The sequence below is a fragment of the Synchiropus splendidus genome, chromosome 2 (assembly GCF_027744825.2).
Source record: "Synchiropus splendidus isolate RoL2022-P1 chromosome 2, RoL_Sspl_1.0, whole genome shotgun sequence".
In the NCBI taxonomy this organism is placed as follows: domain Eukaryota; kingdom Metazoa; phylum Chordata; class Actinopteri; order Syngnathiformes; family Callionymidae; genus Synchiropus; species Synchiropus splendidus.
Window position 1 is genome coordinate 22,313,503 of NC_071335.1, and position 19,880 is coordinate 22,333,382.

The 19,880-nt window shown below is 43.2% G+C and overlaps 1 protein-coding gene across 5 annotated transcripts in view; it reads left to right on the forward strand.

Annotated features, from left to right (window-relative positions):
* npnta (nephronectin a) overlaps window positions 1-19,880 on the forward strand; it is a 60,723-nt gene that overhangs the window by 274 nt on the left and 40,569 nt on the right. For all 5 annotated transcript variants that reach the window (XM_053855609.1, XM_053855611.1, XM_053855610.1 and 2 more), the window contains exon 2: window positions 16,079-16,179. In XM_053855609.1, coding sequence (XP_053711584.1) covers window positions 16,079-16,179 — 101 coding nt within the window. The remainder of the gene's footprint in view (window positions 1-16,078; window positions 16,180-19,880) is intronic.

Consider the following 19,880-nt stretch of genomic DNA (forward strand, 5'->3'; position numbering starts at 1 on the left):
GCGTAAATGCGGTCATTGAAATGCCTCCGCTCGTCCTTTTGAACTTCACGGGATTCACGACTCGCTCCTCTTGTTTGGCTCATCTCAACATCCAGCGCTGAAATTGTTGGGATCATTGTGAGGCGGTGTGTGACTGCACGTTGCCCGGTCCTTCATGTCCAAACACGAATCCATCGTGAACCAGAGAGGTGTGGAGAAGAGCGAGGGACCCCGAAGAATGTCTACTGCCACAACTTCTTCAGCAAATATCAGCTTGTTTTGACAGACAAATCACGCATTCTTACGGCTGTTTTTATGCTGAATTTTGGTTAAATTCTTTGCGTTATTAAAGGGAAACAAAGAAAAATATAATTCTTTAAAAGCATGCTGAAAATGTCAGTATGGAGAGTCTTTCCGTCTGGCTTGTCCAGTTCCTGTCGTTTTGTCAGCTGACCACAGACATGCTTCATTGATATCATGTGGTTTTAAAAACATTCAGCTGCCCAATTTCAGGTTTTTTATCCTCTATTTCCCTTGGGATATGTTTTTACTTCTCTCTATGTTGGTCGACTTCTTCCTCTGAAGCTGAGGTCCTGTGGAAGAAGCCGTAAAAGATTCAGAACAAGTACATTCATTTTATATATTTTTACTTCTTTGTGATGGTCAACGTCTTCTTCTGGAGCTGAGGTTCCATGGCAGAACCCTTATAAGACGCAGAACATGTACCTGTGGTGGAGGCCAACTGACTGTCTGAGGCAGTAGACAAGGTCGGTTGCCAGGATCACAGGTGTGATTGGTCTGTGCTGTTACGTTTCAGCACACCCATAACAATCAATTCTGGGAGGTAGTACTTCCATTTGATATATTTTTACTTCTTTGTGATGTTCAACGTCTTGTTCTGGAGCTTGAGGTTGCTGATAAGACTCAGAACTTGTACCTGTGGTGGAATCTGCTGATGCACATGCACCCAACTGACAGTTGGGGGCAGCAGACGAGGTCGGTTTCCAGGGACCAGAAGAGCAGATGAGGTCAAGGACAGAAGGGACATGAATGTGTTGGTGTGGGTGGTCTTTGCAGCATGACTTGGGGGTGCAACTGGTGATGAGGACCAGGTCCGGCAGGTGCTGGAAGGTGCTTCTGGTGAGAAAATAATTTGAGGCCGAGACAATGAATCGATCGCTGATAGCTTGGATGTACAACATGGCCGACTGCCGGCTGTGGCGCATGCCAACACTGGTTATAATGGATGTGTTAACATTCACTGTGGAGACTGAGCTCCGGATCGCTCCCGAACTGGACGTGTTCCACTGCAGTCTTGTTTTAAAGGCTGACAGACTCACTTCTGGGCCCCACCACTGATGCACCAGTTTAACAGAGGCTGTATAAGTGGCTTCCACAGTGGCCCATAAAGCCTTTTAGCAGGGCGGGTTCTGGCGTGAACAGGTTCTAGGTGCATGATTCGCTTCTGTTTCCAACCATTGAAGATGAGGCTTTTTTTTTTAAATGATCTGTGACAACTCATTATGCGCAGCTGGCATCATTAGGTCTCCGTCTGCGCAGGAATCAAATCATGACAACCTCAAGCTGAACTGCAGCAGGAAACAACTAGACAGTGATGAAGTGAATTCCACTGAAGGAAACACTGACAGTTCTTATAATGAAACATTAGAATATGTGCCTTGCCTGAAACCAACATGGGTTGCAGTGCGTATTGTTTACTGTTTATTTAAGACAATAGAAAGTGTGAAACTGCTGTCATGTATATATATATATATACACACACACAGTGGTACCTCGGTTTTCGACCACAATCCGTTCAATGAATGGAGAAAGAAATAATGCGTTCCAAGGCTTAAAATAGTCTTTTGTAGGAGTGAATGTAGAGTGTCTGCTGCAGGTGGCTGTTCCTCTATGTGTGTGGCCGCTGCATGTGGGAGGGGTTGCCGAGTGAGTGAGGTCTCTCCAGAAGTGAAGAGGTGCCCGGTGCGTGTCCAGCTCTGAATGTGCACTTCTGTGCAGTTTGGCTGTGACAAAGTCATAAAGCAAGTCACGCTCTGTCCCAGACTGGCCTCATCCCTGTCCCAGCTCCAGCCCACAACAGGACATCAAACCCTGGAGTGAGCGCTCCAGCACCTCCCCTGTGACACTCTACCACGGTCCAGTGTGGAGACAGGAAAGGTTTTACACCTCAATATGAAGAAAAAACAGTCAGTAAATGGAGCTAACGGGACACGTCTGCATACAGAGGCTGCGTTATACACAATAACAAAGAGTGTTGTGGGTCAGCTGATCGGTCGGACCGGCTTTTTTCGGGGGTGTTCAACCTCTGGATTTTCGTTCGACAGGCCTGGAAAAAATAAGAGACAACGTCAAGACAGATTTCTGAATACAGTCAAGACCATAAAGGCTTTCATTGGAACATTCGTTTGGTCTCAGTCTTGACCTCATTGGCCTTGGCCCTCAGGGTCTTGGTCTCCTTATGCTCCGGCTTTGGTCAGGACTCGGGCTCAAGAAAAAAACTCCACATAACATGAACCATTTCCCCAAATCCTGCTTCCTTTTTGGTCTTGATCTTCTTTTGTTTTTTCATCCTCAGAAAACACAAGTAGAAGAACGTGTGCACAGTGCATCACCCGCAAACAGGCCGACACACTCACTGAGCCTTTTTAAGTTTCAGTGAGAAGTTCTTGATTTTCACAGTGGGATCACATCTAATTCTAATCTTAGACTCCTATGCTGCTGCCTTTATTGAGCTGAAATCAATTCCGCAGTGACCAAAAGAAAAGAGGACATTTGAGCAGCAAGTTCATTTCCTTCTGACTCTATGGAGCTTAAGCGCCAAGCTGTGAATGGAAGTAGAGATTTTTTTTTCTTATCATGTGGCGGTGGATTCATCAAGTACTTCATACTGAGTCGGTGTGAAGCTTGTGACTGTACCTTGCTATGGATGATGGCAGTCGTTCCTTCACACGTGCTGACTCCGTATTATTCCAACTACAGAGCAGAAAATGCCGTCTGAAGATCATCCAGGAATAGTGATGTTAGTTGTGGTTAACCATTGTTCTCTTGATGCACCTGTGGTCTGAATCCTCAGGTGCATGAAGCCACCTTAACACCGTAAATAACATTTGCTTTTGGACGGGATTTCCAGAGCTCAGTTGCGACTGAAGTGCATCCAAACCGTGAGCGAGTTAGACAAACACTCTCCGTCTGCCAAATTTCCCAACAATTGATGTGTCGCTTTTATTTTTCAAGCCACCGTGAACTGAAGAACTGAAAACCAAGCTTTCCTGCGAGGAATCATCTCTCACAATGGCAAATGTATTATGCATTTGTAATGTAATCCATTTTGTTTGGGTAAAAATGTATTTCATTGTTTAATTTGTTCCAAAAAATCCAGTTTTTGGCCTGTCGGTTCTGTGTTGTTGTTACGGTTTTCTGGTTTGACGGAGTATTTTATTTTTGTCTCAATAGATGGTGAACTTCTTTCATTTCTTCTCAGAGATTCATATAAAATACAGTGTGATTATTTTAGTTCATTCTATAAAACTTGAGACCTTGGTTTGACCTGCTCATCCTCGAGTCCCATGATATAAAATGATATAAGAGTTTTAAATGCGCAGTCTTTCTGATCTACTTCGGATACGCCGGGTTGTCTTTTTCTGTAGGATCAGGTTTACTTGGTTCGTAACATGTGGCTTTCACACTTATCTTGCGATTCACTGGCAGACGGGAGTCACAGTGGTCAACACTGCTGATCCCTGATCCCTTATATTTCTCCATCACTGCTCATATGTCTATTGGTTTAAATGTATCAGTGTTCGCATGAACCCTGTCTGGTGGCTCCTTTCATCAACTCCATTGAACTGAGTAGAGATCAGTTCTGTTCCTCATCCATCCATCCTGTTACTCCATTTATCTGAGGCTGGGTCTAAAGGGCTGCTCTCTTATGAAACTGACAGTCATAATAATGATAAATGTATTTATAGAGCGCCTTTCAGACGCTGTTGGCAAAGGGCTTTACACATATCGTGGTTGGATGTCTTCTCAATGTAAGTTACTAAGAAAGTGTTTCTGATCTGAAGGTACACGTTGTTGTTTCTGATCTCCTCTGACCGACTCTTCCAGAGTTGAGGGCCTCTGTCAGCACTAGACGATGACTCTTGAACCTTAGATCTGTGGGCCCCTGCTGACTTGTGCAGGGTCTGCATTCTGCATGTGCTGCCTTCAGATATGCACATTTCCAACCTTGTCCTTGCTAGTCAGTCTGCGAGTATCTTCCACTCCAACACTTCTGAGTCTGCTTCTTCTCGTTGACCCTCCAAGCCACTACTGTCCTGTACAGCTTCCCTTGTCCCTTCTGCCTTGTCACAGATCACACCTGTTCCACTCTTCTCTTCACCTCTCTCAAAGATCTATGATGCTCACCTCACTCCCTCATCTTCTCTGCCCCTCACCCCCCTCTCTTTTACACTCATGCATTCTATCTCTCTTCAACTCTTCCCTCCAGCTGCTCCTACAACCCATCTTCACTTTCAATACGGATCACTACATCATCAACAAACATCTTGGTCCATGGAGACTCCTCCCTAACCTTAACTGTCAGTATGCTAACTGCAAGCAGAGAGTCTGTCCCTGATGTAATCCTCCTCTCACCTTGAATCCCTCCATCACTCCCACAATACACCTCGCCTCTCCCGGAACTCTGCTCAAGCTTTCTCTAGATCTATGAAGAGACATTGCAGCCCCATACTGTACCTGTTTGAGCAACCAACTGGTTTCTCTTTCTCTGAGCCTTCCCCTGATGACCAAACTCACCCTCTCTCTCCAAGGTGGAGTCCAGGCAACTTCAGATGACCTCCTCCTCATGTCCACCCAGATCGTCACCATGGGACAAAACCCTTGCCCACATGAAAATGCACCTTGTCTTACCAATCTCTTGCTGTTTTCAAAAATCTGCTACAAAAATGGAGCCACCTCAGGCGTGATGACTGAAAACACTGCAGTACACATGGCTGGCCTGTATGTGGCGTCGCAATGCTTTTGCACCGAACATAGAAGACGTGTCTTCAGAGCTTTGTGAGCCGTCGCCGGCAGCACAGGAGGATTTGCATGAACTTTCATTCAAACATTAGCTGACTGGCTTCTCCACTGTTAGCTCTGTGTGTGACACAGTGACGTTCGCAACAATGTTTTCCTGAGATTTGATTTTAACTTCCAGTGCTCGCACAGGAGACCAAAAATGTTGCAGTCTCCTTCTCTCATGACCTTTAAAGAAGCTCCTCTAACCAGCTTATCTGTCAGCGAGTCCTGCATGGCCATTACTGATGTGATCACGGCGTCCTGACATCCCTGCTCTTCAGCGTGACCCCAGCTGCTGCTTTCTGGGAGCGTAGTCCTCGTGTACTTTTTTTGGGGAGCACAATAGACTCTGCCAGGCACAAAAAAAGGCAGCTTCCAGAGGATATTCTTCCTAAATGATGTCACAGAATAAGTCCGGTGCAGCCAAGAGCGCATACCAGACCTCCTGAGTAATAATCCCACACAACGGGCCGGTGCCAGGTTCTGTTAGCGTTGTAACATCAGACCCACATCCGAGCTTGCCGTGCCAAAAATATCTCTTTGTGTCCCCTTATCCTTCCTTTAGTGGATCTGTGGAGGGGATTACAAGTTGGAGCTGGTATCTAGTCCGAGAACGACAGGAGGAAACAGGTGAAGACAAACGTGGGTCGGAATTCATTGATGGTCGCATGTCGTGCTACTACACTGAGTGTGTGTGTAGGTGTGTACATCTGTCTATCATCCATCCATCCATCCATCCGTCCATCCGTCCATCTGTCCATCCTCCTGTCTGGCTATATTTTCCCGTCTTGCCCCCAAAATTAATAATCTATTTAAAAAAATACAGTATACGTATTTAGTTTGTTACTTTTGGGTGAAAGTAAATAATAATAATAATCAATGTTAATAATAATCATTTGCTTCATTCATAATATCTTTAAATTATACCTCACTCTTGGTTTATCAAGGACCTTTATTCCATCCTTTAAAATATCTTTTAGTCACAAACAATACAATATTTTGAGGTTTGTAAATGCCTGGTTAAAAAAAAAAATCAGTGTATCCCTGATGTCAAACAACTATGTTTGTAAAACAAGTTTCAGTCGTATCCCAGTGTTTTTAGCAAACATTAAAAAGGGATCCTCTCTTTGCCTCTCTCTGAGGCAAACAATGGCGGGGTTTGGGAAAATAAGGTGGTGTCTTGCTGGCTGATCCCGACATTAGCATATGCTTCCCACAACTGTTTCACCATACAAGACTGGAACAGCCAAACTGCAAATGACTCTACTTCCAGTAACAGCAAATTCTTCCTCTTCCATTTCTTGCTTTTACATCCTCTATTGTTTTTTCTGCTGATTTTAGGAACTAAAGAACACGAGATATATATACAAGATATAGTGAAATATTATTAATGTTGTCAGGGGTGTGTGAAAATATCAATATGCTCAAACACCGCAATTCTTCATTGCACGATATTGGATCGATAGTTTGGCGCGAAACATCATTGTGTGACATTGTCTCTATATTTTATTTTCTATATCAATATTCAATATATAGATTCTAGTACATGCTGCTGCATTTGTCACGTGTTTAATGCTAATGTTTTCTTTCTGTATAGTTATGTTGTTGATCGGAGTGGAGGAATCTAACTGGAGTGACGTCATAATAGTAAACTCGATTTCATGCACATATAGCATTGTACTGCATTATCTGATATCCCCCTGAAGATACTGACTCTTATGACAATATATTGCTGAACTTGCAGTGCATAATGTATCACAATGTATCGTATCACCGTGGCTGTATCAGATATGTATCATACGATGTATCATGTTATTATGAACGCCAAAAAAATAAAACAATATATGAATACATTTACAAATTCAGAGGGGAAGATGAGTCATGATGTGTTGTACCTCAGTGATGTGTGGTGACGGTCCCCTTGTGTCACCAGTGAGATCTGAAGTCAGACATCTGGCTGGAACAGCCACACTTGTGGTCGTGTCAGGACGGCGTGTTCCTGACCATGAAATGAAAGAACCCCGGAGTTTAACTTCCTCCTTTGTTTGTCGGGAGAAAGTAACTCCTCAGACGCAACATTACTGCGGTCTGAATGCTGTTCCGCCGTAATGGGCCGGTGGAAATGTAACTCTTCCTGCTTCTGTCATTTTTCGATGCATAATCTCCTCCTCAATTGCTTTTCAAGGTTTCATAAAGGCAGCTGAGAGTTTGATCATTGAAATGGAAATAGCAAGTGAGGCTTTCAGGAATTCCATTGTGTGACTAATTAGAACTGACATTTTGTCTTTCATTCCTGGGTTATCAGTTGGTTGGCGCCTTGATAGTTCAAGGTTTTCAGTCTCGCAGTGTCATTGTTTTTGTCCCTTCTTCATTCTGCCTTCTTTTACCAGCTCTGCAGCTTCAGCGCGTTTCTGTCTAAAAGCCAGTCCTCTCTCGTAGACCTTTCCCCCTCCACTGATATCTCCTGTTGCTGCCTTATCTCCTCTTCTCTGGGGGTAGCTGCGATTTGGACTCTCCTGATCCAGTCGAGCGACGGGAGGCAGGCTGGATTTTAGAATCTCACTCTGCTTCATTTAAAACCATCTGCATCATTTCCAAAACGAAAAGACTTAACATTTTAAAACAGCTGTTTACACTAGAATAGTTGGATTATTTAGGTTGTGTAGGACTCTGACTGTGTATTTAATGTTGTACATAATAATTTTGATGGCGTTGGCTTGTCTTTTTTTCAAAATGACTTGAAATGTGGGGGACAAATTTGGATGAAATTTTTAAGGAAATGTATGAAATAGGACAAGTGGTTCAATTTTGTGTCATTTTTTTTAGCCATCAATTGAGGCAGCGCAGGACATATACACACTTTCAAGGTCTCCATGCTTCAGCACTCTCACCACGGTGGCCCGGGTTCGATTCCCAGTCAGTTAGTCCTGGTGGAGGTTTGTGCTCACTGAGTGCTTTTCTAGTATTTAGCATAAGACTGTTGTATTTCTGGAAGTTATTCTTGCATTCTTTGTTGTATATTGTTTCTATTTCTTTTGTATTGCATTTTCTTTGTAGTTTGTTTAATATCACACTGTTTGAATAATTGTAATGTTCATAGTTTTCCTGATAGATGCTTAAAAAAGTGGCATTTTGAAGACAACCATTGAATTTTCCAAATTAATGTGATTTATTTTGCTATTTTGTGCAGCCCCATTTGCTTCATACTGAAAATAGTATATATATATATATATATATATATATATATATATATATAAATTAATTATTGTATTTATTATTCATTTATTTGAGCTAGTTTGAATGACAAGTGCATTTTGTTGTGTTGCCATGCGACAAAGTGGGAATGTTGAAGATGTTTTATCAATATTTTTGTTGCCCTCATCATAAAGCGGCGGCTATGCTCTTCCCACTTTCTTGTTGTTTGTTCAGGGAGGGTCCAGCAGGCGATGCGAATAAGAGAAGTGAGATGTTTGGGGAAATGGGCTGAATGAATGAGGTTCAATAATGCAGTAGACTGGGGGCTGAGCCAGTTACACAGGGAGGGAGGAGACTATTGCTGGGTGCACACAGCCAGACACCCACAAAAACCAGCTGACAATTTACACTCATCCATTAACCTCTGTGTGTTTGTGGGAGGAAACTGGAGCGCCTGGAGGGGCGCCACGCTGAGATGGCGAGAACATCAAAAGATCCCGCGAGGAAGAACAATGAACAAAAGATTTGGGTTTTTAATAGACAGTCAGTCCCTGGCTGATTCTTCAGTATGGTGCTGTGCAGTAATGTGATGGTGGTGGCAGCCTGTGGAGCTGCACGTGGGGGCGAGGCGCCTCATTACTAGGCACCCGATGACTCCACGCGCTGCAGATTTGCAGGTTCCAGCAGGTCTTCTTACCTGCAGACAGGGCCCTTGTCATGCCGCGGCGCTGTCACGTGGCAGAGGCTGAGAGAGCTTGCAGCTTCATGGTTCATCAGGCTGTTCATCTCAGAGCAGTGGACCTTATCGCCAAGAGAGACCAGTGTTTGTCAGCAAATAAAATGGCCTTTCTTCTGGTGCAAGCTTTGGCTGAGGGTCTGCTCAGCTGAAGACCGCGCTGGTGTAACCAGAGCATTCCGAACACTGTTTTAACAGCATCATTATTTTGTACCCTGAGGTCACGACTGCTGCTCCGCTCCAGGTGCAGCGCTTCCACCGCGGCAGCTCCTGACTGATTTAAATGTTGAGATGTGGTGTTTTTATTTCACTCTCACAGTGCGTTTTCCTTTTTTTCCAAGTGGATTTCATTGAAATTTTCTGTTGATAATGGAACAGCAGATGATTTACACCTGCTCGTGTTCTGAAATACCATCAGGACGCACGTGTCTTTTGAAGGATTATTTTGCCAACAGAGGGCGCTACAACATCCTCGCTCGCTCCTGCTAGCTACTGTGTGTGATGTGCGAGCGTTCCGGGCAGCGACTGCCACCTGCTGTCCAGTGGAGCTCATAAGAATTTACTATGACTATTGAATGGTAGAAATAACATTTTACTTGATCAAAAGATGCAGGAATATATTGTTATTAGAGATGCCGAAAAAAAAACCCTGTTATGTTCACGGTATATTTTTTGCTACTAGCAAAAAAAAAAAAAAGCAAAAAACTTGCATATAATGATAAATATACAATAAACTGTCAATGTTATTTTTAAAAAATATTCTTATGTTTTCAATTTCTCTTATCTATAAGTCTGCTCCGTTTTTGGGGTAATATTATATATATATATTTATATATATATATATATGGTATCTATGTCTTTGAACAACACCAGCAGAAATAGTGATGATATTCTTATTTTTTTTGTAAGAAACATTTTTGTACAATAACTTTACTTACAGGATATTTTTACTCTCTAGTTCATATGTTATCTGAGTTTCTGTGACCCTTCAGTTGTTTTTCAGCGAGTAAAAAACATCCTCTCCTCGCATTCCCAATCGTCGAAGCCTCTTATATTCCGAAAACAGATTCAAATCCCCGATCTTGATTGATCGTATTAACTTCATCTGTATTCACAGCACTTGGCAGAATAGCTGGAGGCTCAACTCCATAAGAAAGCCAGCGGCGTGATTCCACATGTGTGTGCGTGCGTCGAGATTCAAGTGCAAATTGAAATGAATCTAAGCAAACTATCCGATTCACTAATCCCGGAGCTGCGGCGTCTCATGAGAGTGCTGTTTGTTTGCCTCCACGACTGGCACCAGACAGCAGACCTCCCAGACACTTCTCAGTTTTCACCCATAATCCTCAGGGAGTCTGGGAGGGTTCACGCTCCACGCCTTTGCTTCGCAATCTTTCCATCTGAAAAATGATTTTGGAGGTGAAAATAAGCAAATAAATGCGCTTTATTTATTCACTCACTTATTCTCTGTGGAACTCTGTGACCTTTTATTGCTACATATTTTTGTAATGGAACGCCTCACGAGAAGCATTTTGTGATGAGAGGTTTGTAAGGTCCATGTCTGAAGTCCGACCCGGGTCCCATGATCAGGTTTCATGCACCGTCTTCACCGCGACTCAGAATCATAGTGCTGATAACAAAGGAATTGAATTCACAATCTGAACTGTGAGCCGACTTCTCAGTGCTCACACACTCTCTGTACTTGGTTAGCGAAACACTTGTACTGTATCAAAGAAACTCTCAGCAAAAAAGACACTCTTTTCCCTTATAGACTTCAGAATAATAATAGATTTTAATATTCCTGTAAGCATCTTGCTGTAATGAAAAAAAAAAAGAATATGAAAGACTTTATCGTTATCGTGTTATTACTTTATTATTACTCATTATTGTGTACTAGTACAGCTCACTGTAAACAGTCGGTAGGTGGGAGTATTTGGGGGCTTGACAATTGTTGTGAAGGGTTTATATGGAAGGTGTAGAGATGACCTTTGACCTTGCCCGTCAGTATCAGTTGGTACTGTCTTGCTTGTGTACTTTGTGTCGCTGCCATGTCGACTTCATTCTTCAATTGTTTTATAAAGCTGTTTGTGTGCAGCTTTTAAACAATGTGCAGCATAGAGTCGCGTATAAACTGAGCTGTGTACGTATACAGAAAGTATGCGCAACCCAATGGGCAGAGCTAAGCTCGGCTAGCAGTCGGTATCCTGGGAATATTTGGTATTTTCACTGGACTTAACTTTTATATTACATGTGAAATGACTGTACGCAGAAAGAGATGAACCTTCTGAATGGATCCGGTCTGAAAAATATGTCTGGGCTGTCACCTGCTGATGACATCGTCGTACGCATAGTTTGAAATACAATACATTCCAGTAGGATTGACTGGACCCCAGTGTAGTACTAAGAGTAATATACTATTCAATATTGATTTTAAATTAAAAACTAGGCAGCAAGGTGATGAAAAACATTGTGCTGATGTTTCTCAACATCCGACAGCAGTGACATCAAAGAAAGCACCAACAATGACGGCTGCAACCACCGTGGCAAATGTCATGGTGTTGATATTGGGACACTGGAGCTCATTCAAATGATCTTCAGTGAAAGATCCCTCATTAACTGCCAGGATGACCTTTCGAAGATCATTTCTTAAAGGCCAGTGCCGACATTTGCGGACGTCACATGGAGAAATATCATCTGATCTCTGACCCAAAACGTCCGTGCTGTTCGAGCGTGTCCTGTAAATTATCATGCGTTGACACTAGTCATCAGAGAATCTCTTTTGTGCTGGTGGTGTTTCTCAGTTGTGACTCAAGAGGAGCAGCGTTTGCTCTTCAGTGCACCTGGATTCCTTCATTCTTGATCCGGGCTCGGTGCCTTGTTAGTCTGCTACCATTTCAGTAGCAACAGAGCTGCCTTGCTCTGACCCTACTACCCGCCTTTTTCTATGTTGTTGTTGATGGAAACCAAAACTGAGTCCAAAAACCAACATCAGTCTATTTCTTGTTTTGAAAAATAATGTGGCCATCAGGTGGGAAATTTTCCACGACAAATAATTTGCGTATTTACTCAGAAATTACACTGAATATTGACAAAAAATAGGAGCTGTGGCTGTGTACAAATGCAGCCGATTCCGAGTCCAGACCTTGAAAGGCAGAGCCAGCGAATGGCCTGGAGTCCTGCAACAGTTTCTCCAGGGTTTCCCCAGCACGGCGCTGCAGATGTGAGCCATCACTGCAACAGCAGGAGCGGCGTGGGACCCGGGGCCCACATTTTTATGTGGACGCTTATGAGAAGAAAATTGATAGGAAGAGTAAAGCGAAATGGCCAGCTGTCCCTGTCAACACTGGTCACCACTCCTCCTCCGTTCTTCACCGAGCTCGTAAATGATTCAGAAGTCAAACAGCGGCATCTTCGCTTCCTCAAACGGCTGGGAGAGTCTCACCTGTTTAATCTGAGATTCCAACAGTGTTTGATAGCGTGGCCTTTAGCAACAGCTGAACCCTGTCTATTACTGTCCCTCCTCTCCTCCACTGTCTCCAACACATATTTTGCAGGATATGTCACTCTGACTTAGCATCTAGCTTTTTTTTTTTGGTTTCTTTACAGGGGCTTGATTGACAGCGGTGCCCTGCATTTGCATTTTCTCGACTTGGCGCTGAGACACTAGCAGTTCGCATCCTGGCAAAGGTTGCGCCATGAATACTCAAGCCTCTCTCTCTCTCTCTCTCTCTCTCGAGTTATTCGGCAAACAGTTCTCGACAGTCTCAGCTCCCTTTTCATTCCGTTTTGATCAGGGTTCATTACTCCTGGACTCATTGCATCATCCATAGGCGCATGCAACCTGGCAAACAAAACCATTGGATGGAGGCGCAGTGGTTTTAACTCGGCTCTTTTCTCACAAAGCTCACAAAGAATGCAGCTCAGAATTTTCATCCGTCTCCTTAAAAGGACTCGTTGCCGCTCCCTCCGCGCAAACACGTGGCGAGTATTTCCACTGATATGAAAAAGGTAATCCACAGGAACTGGCGAGAGCCTTCTTCTGGCAGCGAACAGGAGAGGATGTTGTATTGGGAAGCGAAAACCTGGTTGTGTTGGTGAAACAGATGTATTCACTCCAGTCATATCTGTACTGAATTTAAATATGCTTCTGTGAATACGAGTTTTGATGACAGAAACAGGCTGGTGCTCCCCTTCAGGACAGATTATTCTTCTTTCTTTCTTTCTTTTTTCAATATCTTAATATAAATAAACCATTTAAAAAATTCAAATGGTTTATTTATATTAAGATATTGCTATTTATATCAAGATATTAAAAAAAAACAAACGTTTTGACCCATGAATTTAGGCCTAGTTAAAAAAGATTTATTTCTTTAAAAAAAGAAAAAAATCTTTATGAGCCAAGAGGTCCATCAAATCAACAACAAAGTGTATCAATATTGTATCTAAAACATTACTGCGAATGGAGGCACAAGGTTCTTCAATAAAAGAAGGCAGGTGACTATGCTTCAAAAAAGACGCGAGACTGCCTTCTTGATTGTGAGTTGGTGTTGAAGTGGGAACATTAACCTTCAGTTATCACGAGAGAACAGTGAAATACAGTTCTGTTGAAAGTACTTTTCTCCCTTTGTAAGCTGTTGGTTGAATATTACATTTGCTTGTCCAGCAAATTCATCTGTCCGTGAATTTTTGGCCCCCTGTGTGACTGAGTTTGACATCCTGGCCTCTCATGGGTTCAAGGTTCTAGTCGCGGAAGACTCTCCAGGGGTACAATACAGGTGGAGGGATGAGGCTCTTCATGTTGAAGAATGTAGAGACTCAAAAGGATGGAGTGTTTCTGGCAGAAGACAAGGTCGGTTGCAGGGGATCAGAGGAGATGATGAGGCGAAAAACTTGTAGTCAGCCTTAATACTGTAGCACATCTCAAATATTTTCCACTGTCATGAAGCAATTGTGTGTACACAAATATATGACACAGGCCCAGAGGACGCGACAGGTCTGATAGTGTGACCGGGTACTCCTCATGTGGCGCAGAAGCAGGTCAAAACATCCATCCATCCGTCAGATGCTGATTCTCAGGCGACTGCTCTGCACCTGCACAATTTCACCCCAAAATAATTCTGTCAGAACATGACAAAGACAAAGTATATTGCAGTAGATTCATGTTCAAAACATTCATTTATTTGTTCAAGCATGTCTTGAAAGATGATTCATGTTTAAATCCCGGCATGAAGCTTTAGCATCACCTTTGTAGATGAGAAACTTTTTGAAGCAAAGTGCAGCTACCTTTTCTCCAGCTCGACATCACATGCACCTCGACTATCTGATGTGTGTTGGTTTTATGATGCCGATGGCTGTCAAGTAGATAAAACTCTCCATGCAGTCAGATGATCGAATGCTATTTTATCTGTCGTCGATTAATAGAAACCAGATTATTTTGGGGAAAGTACGATAAAATGTCTGTTTAATGCCAAGTTGCCTGTAAAATCGTTTCATGGACCAAAGTGTATTTTCCATTGGTGTCAGTTGACGGTATCAGGGACTGACTTTTCTGATCTTGGTATTCTGTGGGAGCCCTGAACCCTTAAAACCGGGCCATTTGTTCCATGTGCAAAAAGTGTCAGGGCCTGGTCCTCATTTCTATCAATAGGACCGACCCATTTCCAGTGATAGTTGGGCACAGCTGCCCGTTGTCAAGAGACAGAGACTCGGCAATTGTGCACAGCTTTTGGTTTATGTGACTTTCACTGCTCTGACATGGTGTGGATCCATGGGACCCCCCCCAGGATTACGGCAGGGTGAACTGTACAGCCTTAATGGTCTCCCTTGAATGGCGGAGCCCCCCTCGACTGATGGGGAAGGAGCGCTGATGTTGCTTTGCTGGATACAGATAGAAGCCGTGGAGAACTCCCCAAGTGTCTGGGAAAATCGTAGCACTGAGGTCTGGGGAGAAGCCACTCGTCCCCTTTAAGGAAGTTCTGGTTCTTGTTTCAGACTATTTGAGGAAGGTGAGATGGACGATAGCGCCTTCATTCAAAGGGAATCGGTCCTAAATTCAGAACTCTAGATTCACGGTTGATCTGTGTTCCTACTCTCAGTACGTTCTGACTCGTGAGGCATTGCATATCGACCATTGTCAAGTGGACTCAGAAGTTAGCCTTCAACATTGCATGATAACACATAGGTGTGTCAATGGAATTTTCCCTCCGAATGCACTGCGTGACGTTCTAACAGTGTTCGGGGTTAGGATGCCTCTGGGTCGGATCAAAAGCTCTGGTTGCTACTTCACTTTTGATACTTACAGTTCCTTATCTTATCATAAGTGAGCACACGCTTCACTCACAAGTGCATACCGTGCGTGAAGCTCATGGTCATTAGAGGTACTAAGAGATACCAAGTGACATGGAAGTACCTTCAGGAGCCTCGCTCGATGGTTTAACCCTTTAGATTAGATTAGTTATTTTTGCATTTTTTCCTTTGCTGCTTGCACCGTCAGGATAATGGGAGAGGAAACATGATGAAAGACGCTGACAGCGGCTTCAGTGTGGAACTGCTTCGCTCTGAGAAAAACAAATTAGTTCAGGTGGCTCCAGTCAAGATTCTTCTTGCGACTATATGGTTTTACAACTGACCAAGGAGACACTGCTGGTTTCTCCTCTGAGGAGATGGATTCTGGGGAGCAGGAGGTCTTCTGTCCTGAAGCTGCAGCCCCACACGACTGGACCTCGGGTAGCTGGTCCATGGAGGGGTTGGACCTGAGATTATGGGAAAGAGAAGTGAGATGTGAAAGACTGTGCCAGACAAAGTTTGCTGACAGGAAGATTTGAATAAGTTGTGTGGCTCAGATGGAACTGAGTGGGATTGTCATCTTCTGACAGGCAACGGTAGCCTTGAGCGGTACACTGTCGCCGCGGATATGAAAGAAAACACCTGTGGAAATGAGATTCTTCTGCGGAAACAAAAAGTTTGAATGACGGTTCTCTCTCAGACGGATGGAGTCAACAGCTGGACGGGGAAAATCGAAGACTTTGAAGGCTGCTCTCTCATTCATTCATTTTTCATCAGACTATCTCTGTCGTCCTGGTACAGGTGGCCGCGGCAGATGGCCTCATCCAATGGGCTGTGTCGCTACGGCGCCAGGGTGGACTGCTGCTGGGGGTGGACTCGCCGATCGTGGGGTCACTGCCAACGTGAGTAGCATCCAACACCCTGCTTCTGGTGAGGGCGGACTCTGCTGCCGGGCTTGAAGCCGGGGTCAAAGGTGCTTTGTAAGTCAGTAGAGGAGACGCTGTGTGGAAGCACACGCTGCGAAAATCACATGATGGTGGTTTTTATTCATGAGGATGATGGTCTTAGAAGCCCTAGTACAAGGCTTAAAAAGGGCATCTCATAAAACAGTCAGTCGCATGAAGTGATTTATTAATTTATATGGCAAATGTACGATGAAATTCTTACTACTTGTATCACGTTGATATATATAATAAATGACAATTGGATGATGCATTGAAATGTGTTACATTTTAAGCATCTAATACAACTCTAAACAGGCAAACATCTTCTCTGGCTCAGCGCTGCGTTTTGGCTGGTGAAGGAGCTGCTTTTGGGATCTGTAAACATATTCATTCTTCATTTTATGCCTTTTCCACTGCAGAGTATTTTGTCATCTTGTATTACATTGGTGTTTCTTCTCCCTCATCGATTCAGAGCCATAAATTTCAAATTGAAATGAACAAAATGTGTTTGAAACCTCTGGACGTTCCCTCAACATAGAAGAGCAATGTTCCAAATGGATTTTTTTCCTCCAAAATCTATCAAAACTTTAATTCAATCCTGAATATTTCATTGAAATCTGTTTCTGTTTTGTAATGAATTACATTATTACTATGTGCTGAACCAAAACCAAAACTCAAAACCCCGATTTAGTAAAAGATCGTACTTAAAAAGAATAAAAGAAAATAAAAAAGTTGTTTCCCTTCTCCGTTACTGACCGTCTTTAAAACCTTCTCATCTTTAATCCCAGATTCAAAGAGTACATCTTCATCATGAGCTCATTTGCTCCTTTGTCTTGTGTTACTTCATGTGGCATAAATCCAGCACCCTGTCACAGCAGTGGAGTCCAGAGGAGAAGTAAATAAGCAATTTAGCTGATGAATATTTCATAGAAAATACTCCCTCGAGTGGAAAAGGCCTAAAAAAGTCTGTGTTGTGCATGTTTGTTCATCTACATTCACTCATTTCTTTGTTTTTCCCATTAATGAAACGACCATTTTCTTCATTTGTGATCATTCAGTATCTGTCTTTTGTGTCTTTACCTGCACAGTTTTACCGTCAGATGTGATTTTGTTGTGGGAAGCAGATCACACACTGCTTGTTTGGAACCTTCTCTGACCAAGTTGCTGTTTAGACCCCAAATCGAATAACAAGAAACGGCTTTGGCAAAACAATATTCATGACTCATCCCAGCATGTTCATTGTATTCTTAAGTACTGTGAGCAAAGCTAATGATCTTGGTTTCTCCCTCGGTTTTCTAAATAACCCAGAGCGAACCAAGTGACCTTTACAGGACGGATGAAGGCAAACTATCGCCGACCTGCTGTTTTCCTGGCTGGCGTTGCGCTCCACTCGGCTCCCAGTGTGTCAGTCACGGGCTCCCAGCCCGAACTCATGAAATGCTAATGCACACATCTGAGACGAGACCAAAACAGAGGGTCTCAGATGACTGTGAGGATTAGTGTCTGCAAGTTGTCCCAGGTCCAGACAAATTTGTCTGGTGGTAAAACATTCATATTTTGTAAAATAACATTTGCTGAGTCATGCATTAGGGCTAATCTGAGCGGTCCAGAATTCATGAGTAACTGTGGCTCTTATTTAGTGTTGATGCAAGTATGGAGCTGAACGTTGACTTTTTCTGTTAATGAGAGGAGTGTACTGCTCTCTCTCGTAGTGGAGAGGGAGAGACGCTCTCGATTCATGCCCGTCTACGTTCCTACGTTCCTTCGGTCTCGAGCTTTGACTGAAAGAGGAACAAGGATTCAAGCTGCCAACATTACAGTAGCTCACTTCACTGGGTATCTGGACTTTGAAATGAGAAACTCAAAGTACAGCCTGAGGAAGTCGGTTGGGCATCTTGTCAGGATGCCTTCCTGGTGATGTCTGACTGGGCAGAGGCCCGGGGACAGACCCGAGACCGTCTGGAGAGATTGTGTGTCTCAGTTGACGTGGGTGCGCCTTGATCTTCCTCCAGAAGACGCAGCCCCACTGGCCCAACTTGGGATGAGCAGAGCAGACTTATCACATGTACGTAATGTAGAAAATAAAGAGATAAAAAAACTGACGAAAACGTAACTACATAAATAATATAAATAGGGCTCACTCTCATTATCACAAGAGTACATCTTCATCATGAGCTCATTTGCTTTTGTGGCAAAGTTTTAAGGATGAGTTTGGGAAATTGTATGAAAAATAAATTCTGAACAAAATATATCACATATATTTTATGCTCCAAACACAGAATTTAAGCTCGAATAGAACATATTAAAAACCATTCTCCAATAATGTGTTTACGATAATTTAGAAATGACTCACTTGATTCATTTAAATTCTTATGAGAAACAATTCGACACTTTCACAGATCCATCACAGATCCTCCAAACAGCAGTGTGTGAACCTTCCCTTGTCCCTGTGGAGTCCTACATGTTCCCTGTAAGTTTTTTTCTCTAAGACATGTCCGTGCTTTAGTGAAAATGTACCTTGAATCTCGAGCGCTCCATCATTTCCCCTCCCCATCTGCTTAAATGAAAGGATGAAAACATCAATCAATCTGAAAGTGTGTGGTGTGGAAATAAGTGGCAGCGAATGACATGATTCTGTCGGAGTGGAAGTGAAAAAGAACGTGAGAGCAGATGGAGGACGCGTTGAGATTTATGGTGGCGGTGATGTTCTCTCAGAACATCCAGCGGAAAGAGTCGGCGTTTAACTTGACGGATTTTAACCACCTGCCTTCGACGTTCTCCCGCCTGCACCAGCGTTTGCTCTGTGTTACATTAGCAGCAGCTTTTTAACAAGAGACAGATGGATTTCTTATTTAAGAGTCACAGGAAAATAATCTGATATAACTGAACTTTTCATTCATTGAAACTTGTTTCAGCCGATCACGGCATCACTTGAGAAAAATACTGAAAAAATACTTCATGCTCACTTTACGTACCAAGTTGTTTCTGTGACTGATCACATTCTTTGCGTTAGAATTGCTGTTCACCCATATATCCACCAGGGGGAGCAGCTCAGAGCCAAATGTTAATGACAATGACAAACTCCTAAACCAACACGGCGACTGTGTATTGATAATGTACAGTGCCTCTTGTACAAAAGAGGAAACGGATTAAATATATCACTACTGTGGACGTCAGAGAATTGCTGCCGTTGTTATGTCTTCTTCGTGTCTCAATAGAGGTTCATATCGGGTAGTAAAAGCAACACTGCCCCCTACGGTTTCTGCTCGTACTGCTCTGTTTTCTGTTTGTTATCTTGTATCCGTAAACTTTGTGGAAACGTGCAGATATACGGTGGAAATGAACGCAGTAGGACGGAAGGATCCGTCCGTATCCGTACGGAACGTTGAGCATAAATGGGCCTTTACTGGGAGTGACGCAGAAGGACACCCCTTGTTTGGATACCAAGTTCGGTCAGATGTTTTGGATTTGAGTCGAGGTAGTTGGATGTTGAAATTTATGTTTATTATTATTTCTGTTTTACCATGAAACGTTAGGTAGCATTTGCGGAAAACCCGGATCCAGGAAGTGTCCCAGCCGAACAGGTTTTTTCAGTTGCATTCTTAAATAGGTGAACTCACTCCTGCCCCGTCCCAGTGTCTGCGCAGGGACATCCGATA